This window comes from Mustela lutreola, chromosome 9 (assembly GCF_030435805.1).
Source record: "Mustela lutreola isolate mMusLut2 chromosome 9, mMusLut2.pri, whole genome shotgun sequence".
Lineage (NCBI taxonomy): Eukaryota > Metazoa > Chordata > Mammalia > Carnivora > Mustelidae > Mustela > Mustela lutreola.
The window spans coordinates 128,200,761-128,215,883 of record NC_081298.1 but is presented as its reverse complement, the minus strand read 5'-3'; the positions used below and the strand labels follow the sequence as shown (position 1 = coordinate 128,215,883).

Here is a 15,123-nt window from a genome sequence, read left to right as displayed (position 1 = left end):
CTTGCCCCAAGAAGACAAATACTGCACGATTCCACATGCACAAGGTATCCAGAGCGGTCAGATTCATAGAGACGGAAAGTAGAAGGGTCATGGCCAAGAGCTGGGGAGGAGGGGATGGGAAGCCGCTGTCTAATGGGAATGGAGTTGCAGTTTTGTAAGATGAAGTATTCCAGGGACTGACCGCACAATGCTGTAAATATGCTTAATGCTACCGAACCGTATGCCTAAAACCAGTTATGATGCTAAATTTTATTGCAATTAAAAAAAAAAAGAATTAACTTAAACACTACCCGAGAAGGAGACCCTGATGGAGGGGAAGTTTCACAAGCACTTGAGCCCTATCAGTTATTCATGCTTTCTATATCAGTTAGCTCTTGCTGCGTAACAAAAAATCCCAAGATTTAGTGGCTTAGGTGAACCACCACTGATCTGGATTATGATTCTCATCTGCCCTTGGGGCTGAGCTCAGCTGCTCTAGGTCAGGCTTAGCTGATATTGTGAGGGCTGGCCAGTGTGAACGAATCATCTCTGCTCCGTGGCCTATTATCCTCCAAAAGAGTCACTCGGGCTTGTTCATAGGGTAGTAGAGGCAGGAGTCCAAGAGTGTGAGCTGAAGCAAGCAAGTTTTCTTGAGGCTGTGGCTCACACTCACACAATGTCCTTTCAACCCCATTCCATGGCAAAGCAAGTCACAAGGGCAATGAAGACTCAGAGGGTGGGGAAAAGAACTTCACCCCTTAGTGGGAGGGGAGACGAAGAATTTTTGTCGTCTACCAGACCAGCTGTATATATGCCAGGCCCTGTGCTAGATGTTTCACATAAAAATATAAATAAATCACAGTCACGTGCAAGAGACAGACATGTAAATCAGTAATTACAATGCACAGGGTGTGCTCTGAAGACATAAGCACCGGATGCTGTGGGAGCATGGAGGAGGGTGAATGGCTGGGGGAGGAGGAGGGGAAGGAGGCAGAGGCTTGGGACCCAGTAACACCTTAACTGGATTACAGGACAAAATGGTAATTCGCCAGAAGAAAAAGGAAAGAAGAGAGATTGAGGCAGGGAGAAGGGTAAGGGCTGGGAGGGGTCATGCCTGGGGTACAGAGAGGCTTCAGCGGGGCGTGGAGGAGCCTTGCTCCCCCTGCTCAGCCTTGAAGGGTTTATTTAATCTGGGAGGGGTTGCCAGGTTGCTGAGGGGCTTAGGGCCGGAAACAGCCAGACGTCTGTGGCTCAGACAGAGCCCAGTTGTTCCTGAGGCCAGGAGAGAATAGACAGCAGAGATTTCTAGGCAGTAAAGGAGGTGGGCTTGGTGTGGGGAGGAGAGGAATCAGAGGGGGAGATCCAGTGACCTGGACCTGTGAGAGTTCCCCACTGAGGGGCAAGGCCAAGGGCAAAGGGCAGCCACTCTGTGACCAGGTGAAGGCGAGGCGTCCTATGGACCCAGGTGGGGCATCCCACCCAAAATCTGGGAGGCCAGAAAATAGTTCCCTGATGTCAGCCAAAAAGGAAGGACCCTAGGTCAGGACTTTCCCCCTCCTCCCCAAGCCTGAAACAGTCAGATTCTGCCGGGTGCTGGGGTCTACCCCAAAGATCCAACCCCTGCCGGGCTCTGCCCTGATGCCTGCACACTGGGCATAGCACGGCTGGTTGGAAAGCTTGCCCAGGACCCCACGTTCCTCCGAGCCCCTCACACATTAAGTGATTGTCCTCAGCCAAGACAACGGGCTAGGCAGGAGGGCGGCTTGTGCCTGGAGCCAGGGCTGGCTTCCTCCCGTGGATCCTGGGTCGTGCTGTCCCAAAACACGGGCTCCCGCCAGCTGGGCGCTCAGCCGGCAGCAATAGGCGCACACAGCCTGATCGAAACTTTGAATGCACTTGGGTCCCTGCTGTGAAAAGGAATCCCCTGGTGAGCACTTTCATAAATTGAAAATTTTTTCCAAAACTGAGTAATCCTGCCCAGCTATTAAATCCAGATTTCCACAAAGCGAGAGTAGAAAGCGCTTGCGTTTCAATGGTGACCTGGATCTCCCAGCACCTCCTAGATCCGGCCAGGAATCCCAGGGCAGCAGGCAGTGCTGCAGGGCTGGGGCTGCACGTGTCATCTTTGCCGGGTCCTTGGTCGCAGGTCAGAGCTTTTCAGAAACAATCAGAATGCTTTGGGCCCAGGAGGAGTGGTATTTTGTAACCACTGTGTTTTCCGGGCCCCCAGGGCTTGGTTAACTCAGCAGGCGTGTGGGGCTGCATCTATCACTCCCTGCAGCCTGACAGCTGAGAGGCACCCGGCAGGTGCCTCTCGGTGCTCAAAGGGATTGAGGACCTAAAGCTGGCGCAGCTTGCCCAGGGTCACGCAGCCAATTAGTGGCAAAGCTGGAAGGAGAACCGGGATCCAGGTCTTTGGAACTCCAGCCCAGAACTCTTTAACCCCCGCATGACTTCACTCAAAAAGCTGACATCACCACCTGGCTCCTGTTTCGGGAATGAATTCAGGTGGTGGCTCTTCTTGGAGCCGCTCTGTGAGCGTAGCGAGCGGTTCAGCCGGAACCCACCCGAGCCTGCGGGCTCCCCGACCGCGTTGTGCCCCTGCCTGAGCCACGGGCTTAGGTTGCAGGTTCCACCGCCTCGCCTCCTGCCCGGGCCCCAGACGCGTCCCGCCTCCTGCCCCTCTCCCCGACGCGTCTCATAGGCCTGAACCCCAACCTCAAATTGAACTCAGCACCCCCTCCCTTCCTGCCATCTCCCGCAAGTGGTTCTCACACCTGCTGGCCTCCCTGTTCCTTCCAGCACGAAGGGCCGTAGTTTCCCAGCCTAAATACTTGTCTTTCTCTGTCCTCCGTCACCACTGCCCTTCAGGCCTTTGTCCCTCCTCACGTAGATCACGGAGCCGTCACCCCCATTGACAGTGACATCGTGCCTGCCACCCGTCGAGGCCCACGGAACAGTTTTCCATGGGCTAGCTCATTTAACTTCAACAAAGGAGAAACGGAGGCTTCAGGGACACTTTCCCGGGGTCGCACAGCTGATAGGAGGCAGAGTTCATGTTCTCCCCCAGGCCTGGCTCTGAGGCCCAGCGCTCCCCCACCTCCTTCCTGGCCTCCAGCCTCCAGCCTACCTGGTTCCTCCCGGTCCCACCCCTAAAGGGGGCTGCCAGAGTCATTCGTTTGGCACCCGGGTCCAAACCTGTCGCTCCCCTGAACAGAATCCCATGGTTCCCCGGTGCCCGCACGACTCACCGGAGCCCCCTTCCAAGGCTCTTGACGTCTGACCCCGCCTGCCGCCCCATCCTTGCTTTGCTCCCTGTCTGCCCCACAGGCTCCCTCCACACCCTCCACCTGGTGCTTCAGGCGCTGCTGGTCTCCCTCGTCCAGGTCAGAGCACACCCGCGGGGAGCTTTCTCGAGGCCCCAGCCAGCGCCCCCAATACTCCCCCGCAGGTGCCCGGCCTGATGTAGGCTTGGTGGTGTGGTCAATGGTCAGACCTCTCTCTCTCTCTGTGTGCCTTGGTCTTCAGCAGAACCAGATCCCGGGATGTCCTTGCCAAGAAGGACCTACCTGACCTCACAGCCCCCAAGCTCACAGTCCCCTGCCTGAGCCCGAGCTCGGGGATTTTCACCAGGCTCTGCGAATAGAGTGGGAGCCTCCAGCTTCATTCTGCTGACGTACAGACAGAGGCTCAGAGAGCACAGGGGCTTGTCCGAGGACGCACAGCTGTCAGACGCAGGGCGGGGCTCAGAAGGGAGTCTTGAGAGGCAGCTGATGTCAGCCCATGTGGACAGAGATGAGAGTCGGGCTGGAGCAGAGCATGCTGGAGGATGATTCTAGAACACCAGCCTGGGGGCAGCATTGACCCGGAGGGCTCAGGAGATGGTGGGGGACTTGGAAGCAGGGCTCAGTTCTGCAGAACCCCTTTCCTATTCACCTGCCAAAGGACATAACCCTGCCTGACAACTGGTCATTCTGGCCAAGAATCTGGGCCTCTGCTGCCCAGCAACCAGCAACTAAGGACCCCAGGGGGCAGGCAGGTAAGGCAAGGCTAGTGGGAACATTGGTCATCCGAAGGCCCTAACTTTCGAAAATGAGAGTTTGTATCAGCGAATCAGGGTACCTGTCAGGCTCTCCTCCTTCCCCCTTCTGAGCTTTGAGGAGGGTCTGGGAGACATCCCCAGGTTCGGAGCCCACGGGCATGGGGCACTCTCTGGGCCAGCCCCAGGTGGCCAAGACACCAGGCAAAGGTAGGTGTTCATCAAGGTGGGAAAGGCTCCGGAGGCCACTTTCTGGGAACTGCTGGGGGCTGCAAGCCAGGCTCTCCCATGCTGAAGCCTCAGCTGAAGGGGGGAGTCTGGAGAGAATGACCCAAGGAAATGGGAGGAGGTGCGCCCAGCCCCCACTTCCTGCCAGCCTTCCCCGGCAGTGCCAGAGTGCGCACGGAAGAAGTGCTTGGCAGACCCCCATTCCACCCCCTCCTTCCTTGGAGGGAGAAAAGCTCACCCCCCCGTGCCATGGCTTGAGTGTCTAACATAAGGGATGCTGTTTTTGCAGGTTCTGTGGTTTTTATTCCTTTGATCCATATCCAGCCCATCTTGCATCACAATGCCATGCTTTACTTGGCATCCAATGCATCAGCACTCATTGGCATTTGGAGAACTCGTTCTGTAGTTACACGACAGTTTCAGTTGTCTGTGATAATGTATTCTCTGTGTTTCCAATTGTCAGTATGGGAACCTTTTTCCCCAGCCTTTCAATTTCTGGGTTTGATATATATATATATATATATTTTTTTTTTTTTGGTATTGTATTGTTTTGGTTTGGGGTTTTTTGTTTGTTTGTTTGTTCGTTCGGTTGGTTTTGGGTTTTTTTGTTTTGTTTTGTTTTTGCTTTTGGAAAGTTGTCATTCCTTTGGTTCTGTAGCCCCTCCCAGTTGCTGCTTGTTGACACATACTGTTTGTGACTTCTTTTGACTGTCAGTGTTGAGCCAGTCTTGCCAAGAAACAGTATCAAGTATTTTCCGATTTCTCTACTTCTTGAAAGAAAAATTTTTAATTAAGAAAAAAAAAAAAAACTCTTAATGGGAACCTGGCCCTGTCTGTCTTCTCTGTTCTGCAGAAATGTTGAAGGAATTGAACCAGCAGCGCAGAGCGAAAGCGTTTACAGACCTGAAAATTGTTGTTGAAGGCAGAGAGTTTGAAGTCCACCAAAATGTTCTAGCTTCCTGCAGCTTGTATTTCAAGGACCTGATTCAAAGGTTTGCCTTCCTTCCAGCTGTGGTCGGGTCTGTTCCTTTGTAGGACGCTTTTGTGTCGCTTTTCTCCTCCCCTCTCTTGCAGGTTCCTGAAGCGTGACTCCCTGTCACAGAGCCAGTAGCCATCTCTCCTCACCCCCCCTCCCCACCCCCGAGTGCCCTTTCTCACATACAGCCCCAGAGCAGCCACAGCCCCCAGCCCGCCCCACGCAGCTTTGCTAGTCACCAGGGGCCTCTGCCAGCCGTAGACAAACTCCCCCCCACCTGCCCTGCCCCGAGGAGGATCCTGAGTTCTCAGTGGCTCACAAGCCCTCCCTGAGATGAGGAGGACTGCGGACTCCATTTAAAGGGACCCCTGCACACTGTCCCCACTGGTTCAGCACAGGGGCCCAGGCACCATCATCGCTGCTGTCGATAGTGACCTTAATGCCAGGAAAGCACATCGACCAGGCTGTCCCCCGCTGAGGAGCACAAGGCGCCCACGGTGCTGCTTTTCCACAGCTTGAGTTGGGGAGAAGAGACTTGTAGTCAAATCCGCATTCACGCTGCATGCCTTGATACTTGTACACGGAGCCTAAACCGGCGTTGTCTGAGCACAGACCAGGTGTGTCCTAAACACGGTCTCTCTCAGCCTTTGCTCCTGCCCCTCCGCCCTCTGCCCCGGCTATTTCTACCTGAATGAGTTTTAATGGTGCATGAGCATCTTTTTTTTTTTTTTTTTTTTTCCCATTATGTTGATTTTTTTTTTTTTTTTTTGTCTGCTTCATACCCTCGCAAAGAAGTCAGGGGCCACCTTCTAGCTCCTTAGTGAGGGAGAGCAGCCGAGGGGGCCGGCCCAGGGTAACGCTCCTGTTTCTCTCACCATCAGCAGATTAATGCCGCTGCTCATTTTGCCTTGCAGCCTCTCCGGGGCGGACGCTGAGCCGGGACTGGGCTCAGAGTGGGAGGACAGGACCTCTGCTTGCTTCCCAATGCTGTGTTTGGACTTGCCAACTAACCCCAGAGTGACTGTGTTTTGTTTCAGGATGGCACACTGGCTGGCATCTCCTTTCCAATCTGTTGTGTCCTTTCACTTAGAGCTGAGCTGCCCGGCGTGCAAGCCCCACCCAGCCGCGCTGGCCCCAGCCATGCAGGAAGGGGCAGGCTCTTTGTGACTTCCAGTCTCATGGACAGCTTGGGTCTCCCACCCCCAGTGCTTGGGTTCTCTGTGTCCAAGCACAGGGGTCAGGGGCATGAGCTCTGGGGTAAAGGGGCACGTCCAGTGGCTTCTTCAGGCCAAGGGAGGTCTTTGTGCTGCCACTCTTGGCAAGTTCTGATACTGGCAGTGACCAGCATCCTAGGGCCTTGGTCCCTGCTACAGACCAGCTGGAGAGCACAGAGCGGGCAGGATGCAGGGGCAGGTTGGTACTAAGTGATGGCCCAGGCCTGGGCTAGAGAGGTGGGCAAGAGGAGCACAGGAGCCATTTAACTGTCTTTAGAGACCTTACGCGTAAAGCCAAACTCTCGTGCACAACAGAGGACACCACTTGGTGGGAACCCCAAGTAGTGAAGGCTTCTTAGGCCAAAAAGGAAGGAGGAAGAACATTCCAGGCAAGGGGTGGGTTGCCTGGAATGTTCTAGAATATAAGGAATGTTCTAGAATGCCCCAGACAAGGCCTACAATGAAAAGCTGGGACAGAGGCCATCATAAGCAGTGTGGAGGGGAAGGTAGCATTCCCAGAGATGGATGTGAGCTGGGGTTAGATGAATGGGCAAGCCCGACCCCCGGGCTAGAGCCCTGGGCTTGGTCTGAGGTTGTGGGGGCATCCAGAGCAGTGGGAAAGGGATGTCCACCTGAAGGTGAAAGAACTGTAGGATGTGCCTCAGTGGCCCTAACCAGAAATGGTGGGCGCTGGAACTAAGAGGCAGTCCCTGAAAGGGAGAGGGCACTGCCCCCCGGCAGCTAAGAGACCTGGGTTCCACACCTGACTCTGCCACTTGTCCTACGACCCCAGGCAAGTCACATCCTCTCTTGTAGGCCTCAAGTTTTCTCATCTGTAAAGCAGGAGGCTGGTTCCAATGACATCCAGGTTTCCTTCCAGTTCCAGCATTCCAGGGTGGCGGTAAGGGGGTGGCACGGCCAGCCCTGCAGAGGTTTCCCATGTGCAAGCCCCAGGACGCGAGAATGGTGAGGTCACAGGGTGCAAGGCAGGTCCAAGGACCAGTGTCAGGGCAGGGCTGGGGGCGAGGGGTGAAATGAATGTCTGGGTGGCAGGTTTTCATGTCTGAAGGGTGCCCTGGGACAGATGCCTGCCAGGCAACAGACAGATGATAGGCCTGAATGCAGAGAGGCCTGAAGTCTGGGGAGACCCCTTCAGCGTAGAGGAGGGTCACTCAAGGAGGAGGGAAGGCCAAAGCTGAGCCCAGAGGTGCCCCTGTGGCAGAAGGTCACAATGTTAATTCGCGGCCATTTTAAATTTTAGTTCCCCTTTCTTAAGCTTGGCATCCATCACTGTGTCTGCCCATAGCTGCAAAGAAATTCCTGCTGTGGAGAGGAGAGCAGAGTCTGCAGAAAGCGGATTTCCTTTCTGGGGCATGTAACGTCCTGGAGAAGTTCACCCCCTCAGTAGTCAGGGAGCAGCCAGTGTCGTTCCCCTGTCATTTCGGGCTGGGACCCCGGGTTCGGTGAGCTGTGGCCAGAAAGGCCTGGCGGGAGAGGCGGGGCCCTGCCTGTTGAACCCGAGGCAGGAGCTTCCCTCTCCGGCAGCTGCACTGGAGAGCCCGAGGGAGGAGGGACGGTCTGTGTCCTGGTCCTTCCTTCCATCATGGCCTCAGTGAGCACTGTCAGCACAGGTGACCCACTCTTCTCTGCCATCCCGGGACCCGCAGACCTGGGGGCTCAGGCTGGACTCCTGCCCACTTCCATCCTGGGGCCGGTCTCATGTTCACCACTCTAGCCCCCATGAGCCCCCTGCCCCAACCCCCGGCCACAACCCAGCGTAAACACCCTCACCTGGAGCCCCAGGACACACGTGGGGAAACCAAGTCATTCAGTCCTCTTCGCTCCGCAAACAGCGGAGCCCCTCTTGCAGGCAACACTAGATGAGAAGGGTCTCTGTCCTGAGGAAGCCCACGGCCCGACGAGGGGAGCCGCAAAGAAGTAGGAGCAAGAGAACAGGTTGAGCACAGAAATGGGGTTTAGACACACACACACACACACACACATACACACCAGGCAGAGCGCCTGACTATGGGAAGAGGGACATTCAGGGGCGACAAGAGTGGCAAGGCCCAGCACGCGATTCTGTGTCGCTGCTGTTCCAAGTGCCAGGTGGTGATGGAGCGCACGAGGCCAGCGCAGGAGGCCAGAGCCGGCCCTCGGGGGTTTTGCTTTCGGCCTGGAGCTGTCGTGGTCAGATGTGTGTTTCACAAGGATGACAGTCAGGCCGTGAGCGGCAGAGCAGGTTCTCAGTGTCCTCTCCTGACCAGCTCACCTGCCCCTGTTCGCCAGGCCCCAGGCCAAGCCCCACTCCGTGCACACGCTCTGTCCTCACGTGTGTGTGTGTACCTTTGGTGCAGCTGCAACAGCTTCTCTCCATAGCCTTCCCTTGTATCATTTCAAACTCTTGTCTTTTTCCCCCTGGCGAGGTCAAGACCCAGCCCCTAAGGAGCCTGTAGAAATGTCGAATGTCATCCTGAAAATCCTCCCACTAACCCTGAGAAACAAGTAGCATTAGTGTCCCCACTTTACAGATGGAGAAATTGAGGCCCAGAGGATTTTAAGGAAGCAGTAGGACTGGGATAGGAGGTCTCACTCCAAAGTTCATGCTCTTACCGTCATTTGCTAACCCGCAGAAGAGCAGAGGGTAGTCTTTATTTGTGCGTGAAGCCTATACGGAAAGAAAGTGAAACTCAGGGTTGGTGGTGTGGACAGATAGGCGAGGAAAGAGATGTAGAGTGTGTGTGTGTGTGTGTGTGTGTGTGTGTGCGTGCGTGCACACCTGTGCATCTGTTGGAAACACTCGTAAACTGGCCACCATATCTGCCCAAGAGAAGACCCAGTCCCCACCTCTGCAGTGGTCACTTGTCCCCAGACCCGGCCTCGGGCATGAGGAGGAGCACCGAGGAGGCTCCGGGAGGCCATCAGGAAGCGCAGAGCCATGCTGAGCCCCCTGTGCTGCCTCACCTCCCCTTTGTCACCCATTCTGAGTCCCTGTGACAATCAGGGTAGGAGAAAGAGCCGTGTCTTGGGATGCTGCTAGGGCTGGGGCTTTGTCTTGGGATGCTGCTAGGGCTGGGGCTGTGCCCTCACTGCACCTCGCCGGCCTCCAGGCTGGTGGGGGACCCCAGAACTATTGAGTGGGCTGAGCCCCGGGCTTCAGGAAGGAGGAAGGATATTTAGAGCAGACTAGAGCTAGTGGCGCTTAGGGTTTACAACCTCCCGAGCCCAGAGTCACTTCTCAACCCCGCTGAGCAGGACCTGGGTCTGCCCTGGACATTTTGGGTAAGTGGAGATGTCTCTTCACTTATCCCTGGGAGCCGAGAAGGGCTCAAAACCGGCTGGTGCCACGGGAGGCGTCGACTAGCCCTGTCAGAGAGGACCAGGGTTGTCCTTCAGAGAGAGCAGAGCTCCTGCCCTCCCTGCCCATGCTTCCAAACGTGGCCCCCACGTGTGGGAGGAAATGTCGCGCTGCAGGGAAGAGCTGTCCCTCATCCCACCAAACGGGACAGAGACCCAGCATTCTACCTTCCAGCCAAAACCCTCATCCTACCAGGTCTGTCGGAGCCAATGACACATTTGAACTCTGTTCTGTTTTTATAGTAAATGAAAGCAGACGGACACATTGATTTGTCCAGATTGATTTTCACAAGCCTCGTGTGTAGGCTCTGGGCCTCTCCCTCCATTGTTCTCTCCAGGGGAAGCGAAAGGGGCCTCCGGAGCTGCGCGGCACAGAGCCCGGACACAGGGTGACCCCACAAACAATAGGAAGGCCGTCCGCTCCCTCTCCCCTCCTTCCCCGTGAAGCTGGGCGTGTGTGGGTGTCAGTCTGCCCCCTTTTCCTGGTAGAACAGACAGGTGTGGCTGGAAAACCAGATAATAGAAGGAGAGACCCATCTCGAAGGCGAGCAGAACAGTGTGAGTCAGACCCATCGCCAGATCACCAGGGAGGGGCCGGAGCAGGCCAGGCCGCCCACCCGTCTTCTGCACCTGCTCCGTGGCTGCCCCCAGCCAGCGCCGCCCCACAGATGCCTCCCAGTCATTCCAGATCGAACTTGCAAAATGAAAGCATCTGATTACTGAGGTGTGTGAGGGCCTGATGAGGGACTAAAGTCTGGAGAGGGCAGTTCTTATCCAGGTGAGCAAACTGCTGACTGGATAGACCAAATGGTCTATAATGGGGATCTGGCGTTCCCGGCCCATCCAGAGGCCCAGGCCTACCAAGCAGAGGCTATGTCCCATACCCTATGGAAGGTGAGCCCGGGGAGCTTTGGTCTTCTGACAGAACCCACAGGGTCTGTGTGGGCTGGATCGCACCAGCCAGCCCCACACACCCACCCCCCAGGGTCAGGTTCACGGCCCAGCCTGACAAGGCTATCACTGCCCGTTCCTGCCCTGCTTCTCCTCCCTCCGAGATCACATTACGACCCAGACCGCCCAGCAGCTACCAGTGCTCCATGCAGCTAAGTGGAACAGGATGCTTAGACCCCAAGAGCCACCTTAGGACAGGGACAGAAAAAGTCCTCTGTGGAGGACACAGCTCCCCATCGGTGACCAGGGCCACCCATCATGAGCAGTGCCTCCCAGGGATCCCAGGCTCATAGGGAAGAGTCCTAAGGATCACTGAGGTCCAGTCCCAAGACCGCCTGAGGGTCAGCAATAGAAAGTCACCACAGGCCTCCCTCGGCCCCACAGCTGTGTGGACCGTAAACACATACGTGCAGATGAGCTACATAAGACCTCCCAGCCAGGAGCCTCCCCACTACAGATCTTGAACTCAGCCACCCGACAAAGCTTCCATGATGTTCCCAAATATTCCACCATAACCGAGGGGAATGGTCATTCTGCCCGTGGCGTGGCATCTGGCCCCAGGGACCTCCACCCACTCCCCAGCTTCCCATGGGCAGCCCTCGCAGGGGTGCCGAAGGAGCGGCCACAGCTGTGCATCAAAGGGGCCGTGGGCCTCACCAACCCTGGACCGCACCTCTGATGACCAACACCCCATGGGCCTCCTCACATCGTCCCCACACTCCTTGGCCATGCAGGCAGCATGCTGTCCTTGGGGTCCTCTCCTCGGCTCAGGCTCGGGGCAGGACAAGCATCTCCCACAAGCATAGCCACACGTGTCCCACCAGACTCCACACTCAGGGTCGTGGGCCCCCCCACCCTGGCCCTCCATCTGCCCAATACCTCTCCCCACAGGGTCAGGCTGGGGGTTCTCGGGGTCATGTGTCACGTGCACTCCAGTGTGTGTGTGTGTGTGTGCGTGTGTGTGCACAGCTGAAGTCCACCGCAGCTCATCACCGAGTTGGATCTCCTCTGCAGCAGAACCATAGGTGGACAGGAGGGCTGAGCCGAGGTGGAAGTAGCAGTGGCTGGGGGAACTTGGGAGAATGTGAGCAGCCTGACTTTAGCCTCATATGCCCTGCCCTGGCTGTGGCCCAGTGGGACCTCCGCAGAGTATGAAGGGTGTGAGGAAAAAAGGCCAGGCAGCAGCATGTAGGAATGAAAGCAGAGACCGCCAAGCCGAGTAAGAGGTTGACCAGATGGCCCTGGAGGAGTTCGATTTCTGTGCTTTCAAGTGATCCCATAATGAACTATTTTTATACTTAACAAAATTACCCAGGCATGAAAATCTGTCCTGACAGCAGTGTTAACACAGTGTATTAAGTCACTTGAAAAGTCACACACCCCGTGTATGTCTATGGTTTTGAGAAGGGGCTATGCTCAGACCCTCGGCTTAGCTAGGCCTGTTCCCTTTCAGCTTTACCCGCCAAGCCTGGTGGCAGGGCCCCTGCGGACCCTGGTCGCACGAGCCATGCTGTGGGGAGGGGAGCCCCAAACGATGAGTCGCAGCTCATCTGTTCACTGCCCCGTCTTATTGGTGCCTTAAAAGCCTTTGGTGGCCGGACTGCAGAGAATGTTGCTCTCATGGGTTCATTTCAGGTTCTGTGGGGTAGAGCAGAGTCTCCTGGGCAAGGCGTTTTCCAGCCTCTGTTGTATAAACTCTCCATGGAACTCTAGACTTCATCTAGTTCAGTCCTTGTTTTGCAGAAGAGGAGCCTGAGGGCCAGAGAGGCAAGGTGACCCACCTGTCCGTGGCAGGGCGGGGGCACACAGGTCCCCTAGCTCCCTCCCCACCCAGGAGTCAGCCTCTCTCGGGGGCTGCAGCTGCTGGACACCCCCACACTCCCACTGTTGGCCACAGGGGTGCCCAAGGGACCTATCACGAGAGTCTTGCCCCCTGGCCTCCTCTGGAGGAGAGAGAGGGCAGGGGTCATTGCCCAGCTCAGGCAGGACCAAGCAGGACTGGTCAGAGCGGCCGAGATGGGGTGCCAAGCCAATCACCTCTGAAAAACCTGCCTCCTGACTCTTAACGCTCTGGGTGTCTTTCCTCCTGGTCACTTCGGTATCGTGTGATTTTTGCTTCATCTTATCTGTTTCCTTCCAGGTCCAGCTTTAGGGCGCGGCTGCCAGGCCTTAGGAGCCTTTGCAATGGTTTCGTATTTCTATAGACACCAGATATGAACATATTTATATATTTGTGTCCCTCCCCCGCTCCCCCCCCAGTTCACAAGCCCGATGCACACTCGACACGCAGGCCACTCTGACTTCTGACCCCGTGTTCCATGTGGCAGGAGGGCCCCGCCCCGGGCCAGGTCCCAGGTCATGGCTGCTGGCTGTCTGTGGCGGAAGTCCTTGGTTGTTTCCCTCCCCCTCCCCCCAGCTCTAACCATTCTGTCCGTCTATCTCGTCTCGTCCTCAGTTTCAAAGCAATGTCATGAAGGGCTTCCTTTCCATGCCTAAAAGGAAACAATATGTTTTTGGGGTTGGAGTCAGGGTTCCGGGACAGCTTGGGGCGATCGAGGGACGTCTCTGGATTGGCCGTGTTCACCGCCAGCTGGGGGGCCCGGCCACACGGGCGGCTCCCCGCTCGGAGGCAGCCGGGCCCCCCCAGGACGGGACACAGGAGCCAGCTTCAGGGCGGAGCCGTATTGTTTCCCTTTGAGGCCAGTCCCGGTCCTTGCCCCCACCCACAGCTCATGCTTCTTGATTTGCATCTTTTTTTGCATGGACATGCCAAGTAGTGATAAGCAGGGTTTTCTGTTCTTTTGGGCGTCTCTGGTCAGACTCTTCTCTTTCAGATCCTGTGTCAGGACGTTAGGTTCAGGTGTGTCATTGCTGTGTCCCTTGAGTCCTAAAATGAAGGGCGTGACCGAGGCGTGCAGAGAGATGTAGCCCTGTGAGGAGGCGGCGCCGTGGCCGCAGGGCGGCAGGTAAGGGACACCCTGGTCTCTGTGCCTAGGTCGGTGCCAGATGGCAGCCAGTGCGGCCGGGAGAAGCTGGAGCTCGTCCTGTCCAACCTGCAGGCCGACGTCCTCGAGCTGCTGCTGGAGTTTGTGTACACGGGCTCCCTGGTCATCGACTCCGCCAACGCCAAGACGCTGCTGGAGGCGGCCAGCAAGTTCCAGTTCCACACCTTCTGCAAAGTCTGTGTGTCCTTTCTCGGTGAGTCCGGACAGGGGGGCATGGGTTGCCTGGAGGGAATGGCACGGATGGGCCCACTGGGTGGCTCAGGGGGTTAAGCATCTGCCTTCGGCTCAGGTCACAATCCTGAGGTCCTGGGATCGAACCCCACATCGGGCTCTCTGCTCAGCGGGAGCCTGCTTCTCCCTCTCCCTCTGCCTGCTACTCTGCCTACTTGTGCTCTCCATTTCTCTGTCAAATAAATAAATAAATAAAATCTTAAAAAAAAAAAAAAAAGAAAGAAAGAAAGAAAGAAAGAAAGAAAAAATTTGAACAACTGTATTCTGGCACAGACCCAGACACGTTCAGACTAGAATAACCATTTGCCAGACCTCAGGAGAGCCTGCTAGACTGTTGCCAGGCCTAGAGGCCAGGATGGGTGAGGCTGAGGCCCATGGGAGGTGGCCGGTGGGCCTGTGAGGGGAGTTACTGCTGGGGCGATCCTAAAGTGAGAGCCTGTCCCAGTTTCCACACGACCCTTGCTCCCAGCCCAGGCCCAAGCTCTGAGGCCCACAGCCCTGAGGGAGCACCAGGCCGCGCACTGACGCCCCATGCCTCGCTCTCAGTCCTTCTGGTGGGACCTGCCGGAGTGGAGCGAGGCCCCGGGGGAGGCAGCCTGTGGCGGGGCAGAGGAAAACCCAGAGGGTCGATCCACAGCCCCAGGGATGCGGGGACCCCGGTTGCTGAAGGCAAGTCGCAAGAAGGACGCAGGCTCCGAGAGAGATCCAGAATGCAGGTGATAGGAGCAGAGGGCCACCCCTCCAGGGCCCTGTGGTCAGTGGACCTATGCTCTTGCCCCCAGAGAAGCAGCTGACGGCCAGCAACTGCCTGGGGGTCCTGGCCATGGCCGAGGCCATGCAGTGCAGTGAGCTCTACCACATGGCCAAGGCCTTCGCGCTGCAGATCTTCCCTGAGGTGGCGGCCCAGGAGGAGATCCTCAGCATCTCCAAGGATGACTTCATCGCCTACATCTCCAATGACAGCCTCAACACCAAGGCCGAGGAGCTAGTGTATGAGACTGTCATCAAATGGATCAGGAAGGACCCCGTGTCCCGAGCGCAGGTAGCCCCCCCCACCCTGCTTGCCCCTTCCCCCTGGGTCTGGGGTCCTGTGCAAGGATGACGTCAGGAGCCAAGGACGAAGGGAGGTGGAGGAAGCAGGAC

General features: G+C 56.6%; 1 protein-coding gene across 3 annotated transcripts in view; it reads left to right on the top strand.

Moving 5' to 3' along the window:
* Positions 1 to 15,123, top strand: part of KLHL29 (kelch like family member 29) — a 297,212-nt gene that overhangs the window by 269,078 nt on the left and 13,011 nt on the right. For all 3 annotated transcript variants that reach the window (XM_059132525.1, XM_059132523.1, XM_059132522.1), the window contains 3 exons: positions 5,100 to 5,238; positions 13,740 to 13,942; positions 14,763 to 15,022. In XM_059132525.1, the coding sequence (XP_058988508.1) occupies positions 5,100 to 5,238; positions 13,740 to 13,942; positions 14,763 to 15,022 (602 nt within the window). The remainder of the gene's footprint in view (positions 1 to 5,099; positions 5,239 to 13,739; positions 13,943 to 14,762; positions 15,023 to 15,123) is intronic.